The 5914-nt window shown below is 43.2% G+C and overlaps 1 protein-coding gene across 1 annotated transcript; it reads left to right on the top strand.

Moving 5' to 3' along the window:
• Nucleotides 1-4755: 4755 nt before the first annotated feature.
• LOC115458155 (olfactory receptor 1020-like) lies at nucleotides 4756-5688 on the top strand. The gene has a single exon (XM_030188007.1). It carries the CDS (start codon nucleotides 4888-4890, stop codon nucleotides 5686-5688), a length of 801 nt encoding a protein of 266 aa, XP_030043867.1. The 5' UTR covers nucleotides 4756-4887.
• Nucleotides 5689-5914: the final 226 nt, after the last annotated feature.

Raw genomic sequence — 5914 nt, 5'->3', positions numbered from 1 at the left:
CCAGAGACTGAAGTGAAAATTAAATGCCTTCTGCATTAAGACTACATACAATAATTCCCTTGCTACTGTTTGTTCTCACTGGACTTTGCAATATCATTCACTATATAATGAAGTGTTGAGCTAAATTTTCTTAGCTAAGAAATACCCCAACTGATCTGATCACCAACATCAAGCGAATCTGTATCTGACATAACAAGACATAAATATCACAGCTGAATTAAACGGGGATGGAAATATTTCTCTTTGCCGCACTTTCGGTATTCTAGAAAATCTAGGAAAGGATAATGAGAAGTTAATTAAAGAGAGATAAATACATTTCACCACCAAGAATATACCAGTAGCCTGCTATGAGGTGAGATATTCATCATGCTTAGATTTCCCATAACGAATGATTTTCTAGATCAATTGTATAGCTTGGAAACGCAATAAGACTGAGGAAGAAAGTTCTCAAAAGCACATGAGGAGTTCAAAGTTATTAGGTCAAGAACAGGTTTTGTGGACTTGCAGAAGGACCTTGCAAGACTCAGAGGCGTTTAACTGGCAGATAAAATTTAAAGAGGACAAGTGCAAAGTGATTCACTTAGGAGAACATAAACCCAAACTATAGGGGCAAGATGTTCTTTCCATATGAGGAGTTACTGCCTAGGCATCATTGTATGATATTGAAAGTTGACCATTTTGAACTTTGCTGTGGTCATAAAAGCAATACGTTTCTGCAGCCAAGAAATGTAGTATTCTGCTGATTCTTGTGTCATTGCTGGAAATGTTCATTTTTTTTTGTTGGGAGCAGTTTTTTAAAATTTTGTCATTAAGGGAGCAATGCCGTTAAGAGTACACTGTTTGTAAAACATATGAGGAGAGACTTGCGGACCTGAACATGTATACCCTGGAGGAAAGGAGGAACAGGGGTGATATGATACAGACGTTCAAATATTTGAAAGGTATTAATCCGCAAACAAACCTTTTCCGGAGATGGGAAGGCGGTAGAACGAGAGGACATGAAATGAGATTGAAGGAGGGCAGACTCAAGAAAAATGTCAGGAAGTATTTTTTCACGGAGAGGGTGGTGGATGCTTGGAATGCCCTCCCGCGGGAGGTGGTGGAAATGAAAACGGTAACGGAATTCAAACATGTGTGGGATAAACATAAAGGAATCCTGTGCAGAAGGAAGGGATCCTCAGGAGCTTAGCCTAGAATGGGTGGCAGAGCTGGTGGTTGGGAGGCGGGGCTAGTGCTGGGCAGACTTATACGGTCTGTGCCAGAGCCGGTGGTGGGAGGCAGGGATAGTGCTGGGCAGACTTATATGGTCTGTGCCAGAGCTGGTGGTGGGAGGCGGGACTGGTAGTTGGGAGGCGAGGTTAGTGCTGGCCAGACTTATACGGTCTGTGCCAGAGCTGGTGGTGGGAGGCGGGACTGGTAGTTGGGAGGCGAGGATAGTGCTGGGCAGACTTATACAGTCTGTGCCAGAGCTGGTGGTGGGAGGCGGGGCTGGTAGTTGGGAGGCGGGGCTAGTGCTGGGCAGACTTATACGGTCTGTGCCGGGGCTGGTGGTTGGGAGGCGGGACTAGTGCTGGGCAGACTTATACGGTCTGTGCCGGGGCTGGTGGTTGGGCGGCGGGGATAGTGCTGGGCAGACTTATACGGTCTGTGCCAGAGCCGGTGGTGGGAGGCAGGGATAGTGCTGGGCAGACTTATACGGTCTGTGCCAGAGCTGGTGGTGGGAGGCGGGACTGGTAGTTGGGAGGCGGGGATAGTGCTGGGCAGACTTATACGGTCTGTGCCGGGGCTGGTGGTTGGGAGGCGGGACTAGTGCTGGGCAGACTTATACGGTCTGTGCCGGGGCTGGGCGGCGGGGATAGTGCTGGGCAGACTTATACGGTCTGTGCCAGAGCCGGTGGTGGGTGGCAGGGATAGTGCTGGGCAGACTTATACGGTCTGTGCCAGAGCTGGTGGTTGGGAGGCGGGGATAGTGCTGGGCAGACTTATAAGGTCTGTGCCAGAGCCGGTGGTTGGGAGGCGGGGCTGGTGGTTGGGAGGTGGGGATAGCGCTGGGCAGACTTATACAGTCTGTGCCAGAGCTGGTGGTGGGAGGCGGGGTTGGTGGTTAGGAGGCGGGGATAAGGCTGGCCAGACTTATACGGTCTGTGCCCTGAAGAGGACAGTACAAATAAAAAAAGTAGCACATATGAATTTATCTTCTTGGGCAGACTGGATGGACCGTGCAGATCTTTTTCTGCCGTCATCTACTATGTTACTATGTAGTATTGATGAAGAGTGTGTCCTATTTGTGAACTTTTTCCTGGTAGTGCCATGTATGCATGCCCTATTAACACATAAGAGTAAACAGTGGAAAAGTATGCACTCTTTCTGAAAGAAAACATGTCATGAATAGTCTGTACTCATGGCAAAGAGTGCACATGCTTTTGAAAGAATGAGCACTTTTTGGAAAAGAGTCTGCTGTTGATGGCACATTTCATGTTTTTTTTCTGCTAATTTTCAGTTGCCAATGACATGAAATAAAATGGGAAATTTTGTTGGCTTTACAAAGCCAGGGTATTGATTAGAAACTGAATGGGCTTTCTCGTATTTGCCTCTAATCTCTAGCCTTGGTTTTGTAAAAGAAGCCCTAGGTCTTCTCAAATGAATACACATTCCTGAAAATTAAACAACTAAAAAGCATTAATAGGAAAAGAAAGGAGAAAAAAACCCCCAAAGGATATTAATAGGCTTCTACATCACTCCGTTGTGTGACCACACCTTGATCTGATAGGGGTCTATCATGAGTGGGATTGAAAGATTAATTAGGGACTGGTCAATTTGCCTTTTAAATATTACTAAGACTAGGGAACAGTTCATGAAGCTACTAAGTAACACTTAAGATGGCCAAATAGATTGAAAGAGCAATGGCAAAAGCCAGAGAGATGTTTGAGTGCATAGGGAGAGGAATGACCAGCAGGAAAATGGAGGTGATGATGCCTTTATATAAGTCTTTGGCGAGATCTTACGTAGGGGGTTGTTTACTAAAGCTTAGCTTGAGTTATCGGCAGCAGGGCCCATAGGAATAAAATGGACCCTGGTGCACTCGAGCTAAGCCTTAGGAAACAGGGGTTAGAGTACTGTTCTGGAGAACACAACTTCAAAAAGATATGAACATGATGGAGTCAGTTAAGAAAGTAGGCTGAAAATGATTAAAACATTTGAATACCTTCATGGCATAAATGTACAGGAGTAGAGTCTCTTTCAATTGAAAGGAAGATCTGGAACCAGTGGTGTGCTGGAGCAGGCTCTCACAGGCTCGCAAGAGCCGGTTGTTTTTAAGAATTTTGGGAGCCGGTTTTTAAAGCAGGGCCCTCCATGGCTTCTTTAACAACTGGCTCCCAAAATGGGGGCTTGGGCCCCCTGCTGAATTCTCTTTTACTTTGCTGGTGGGGATGCTGAGCCCTGCCAGCCAAGTAAATAGACTACTGCCGCTCCCCGCTCCTTGTTTCCAGCTCTGGGCAGCAGGCTGGGACTTCTCGAGCATGTGAGAGAAGTTCCAGCATGCTGCTCAGAGCAAGACGTTGGGAGTGGTGGCAGTCCATTTATCGGCTGCCAGCAAAGGTATGCCTAGCGTGCCCGCACGAAGAGAGGGAGGAGAGAGAGGCAAGTGTTGCTCCCCCCCCCCTCCCGGCCAGCCCTGGCCCTTCCAACTGCAGAGCTGGCTACATCCGGAGACAGAGCCTGTTGTTACAAATTTACCAGCACACCCCTGTCTGGAACCGACTCCCCATACCACCCTCCCTTTACTTACTTATTTATTTATTTATTTCAATTATTTACCAAGTATTACACTTGAACAGAAAAAGGTACATCATCTGAAAGTTTTACTTAATATAAGTAAAGAAACGTTTTTTTTAGATTAAGTACTCTCAAGTCCTCAATTTCGATCCAAGATTAACTTGTATGGAGATATACTATTAAAACAATTTAAGGAAATTGAACCTGCCTGTTGATAGTAATCCATTATCACTTTGAGCTCTTTACATGTTAACACAGACCTTAACACTTTTCACCCCAAAGACCTTTTGGCTGCAATAAATTCTGTAAGTTGCAAAGATTCGAAGAATACATACTTGACCGACTGATAATAAACAATACATTTACAGGGGTAACTTAGATAGAAGGTAGCACCCAGCTGGAGTACCCCTGGTTTTAACAACAAAAACTGTCTACGTTTTTTTTGTGTCTCTTTCGAGACATCAGGAAATATACGAACTTTAAGACCCAAAAACTCTTTATCTTTATTTTTGAAGAATTTTTTCATAATCAATATTTTATCCATAGTTAAGGCTAGAGTTACTAATAATGTTACTGAAGTTACTAGGTCCATAGTTGAAGCTTCTAGTATTGCTGAAACATCTAATGGTTGGTCAAGTTGTTGTGTAGAAGCTTCTATTATCCGACTTGGTAAATAATAAACTTGAGTCAGAGGAGGAATAATATCATCACCCTCCCTTTACTTTGTTAGTTTCTGAGGAATATTTCAGGCAGTCCTGAAATGAAAACCAAAATTTGTATTCTATATATCATGACTGTTGAATCTTCCAAGTAGTGAGTCTTGCTTAAATGGGTTAATTGTCATAATACCCAGTGAATTGCAGATTAGAATTCCAAGTTCTCTCTGCTTAACACGTAATGATTAAAACTGTTGATGTGTTATAACATTGGTGTCCATTCTTCTGCTTACATCTTCATTCTTCTTCCAGTGAGCAAGATACAGAAATTGGAAATCAGACTTTGGTAACTGGGTTCATCCTTCTAGGATTCACTGATGTCCCAGAGGAAAAGCTTATACTGTTCGTGGTGTTTCTAACAATCCACATTCTAACCCTCATAGGAAACATTGGTATGATTCTAGTTATTAGATTAATACCTCACCTTCACACACCCATGTACTTTTTCATCAGCAATTTGTCATTTTTAGACACCTGTTATTCATGTGTCATTGCTCCCAAAATGCTTGTCAATTTTCTTGTTGAAAACCCAACAATTTCCATCTCTGGTTGTGCCACTCAACTGTATTTCTATGTTGCACTTGGGACTACTGAATGCTTTCTTCTTGCAGTGATGGCTTACGATCGGTATGCTGCCATATACAATCCATTGCTTTATTCAACCAAAATGTCAAAGAGATTGTGCCTACAGCTGGTGGTGTTATCATACATCGGTGGATTTCTGCACTCCAGCATCTATATAATTACAACATTTCAGTTACCCTTCTGCAAATCCAATGAAATCAGTCATTTCTTCTGTGATATCCTACCACTCTTAAAGCTTTCTTGCGTCAGTACCAAGACCATAGAAATACTGCTATATACCTTTACTGGCTCTATTTCTATGAGTTGCTTAATAATCATACTTGTTTCCTACCTCTGTATTTTGTCAACAATATTGAAAATTAGTTCTGGGGAAGGAAGGAAGAAAGCATTCTCTACCTGTGCTTCCCATGTCACTGCCGTCACCTTATTCTATGGGACAATTTCTTTCATGTACCTGCGACCTAGCTCAAGTTATTCAGAGGAACAGGACAAAGTGGTGGCTGTGATTTACACTTTTATCACTCCCATGTTGAACCCTCTGATCTACAGTGTAAGAAACAAGGAAGTAAAGGCAGCTTTTTCGAAAATTTTACAGAAATCCTTTCTATAGAGAAAAAAACAATGTGGCCTAGTGCCTAGTGATAGGAAAGACAAAATGGACTAGATTCTGTAAACGATGCCCAAAATGCTGAGTGTTATTCTATAAACAGTGCTCTGAGTTATTTATTTATTTATTTGTTACGTTTGTATCCCACATTTTCCCACATATTGTAGGCTCAATGTGGCTTACATAGTACCGGAGAGGCGTTTGCCGACTCCGGTGAGAACAAATACAA

Source organism: Microcaecilia unicolor, chromosome 14 (assembly GCF_901765095.1).
Source record: "Microcaecilia unicolor chromosome 14, aMicUni1.1, whole genome shotgun sequence".
In the NCBI taxonomy this organism is placed as follows: Eukaryota; Metazoa; Chordata; class Amphibia; order Gymnophiona; family Siphonopidae; genus Microcaecilia; species Microcaecilia unicolor.
The sequence above is the reverse complement of the archived record's forward strand: the minus strand, read 5'-3'. Positions and strand labels throughout refer to the sequence as shown.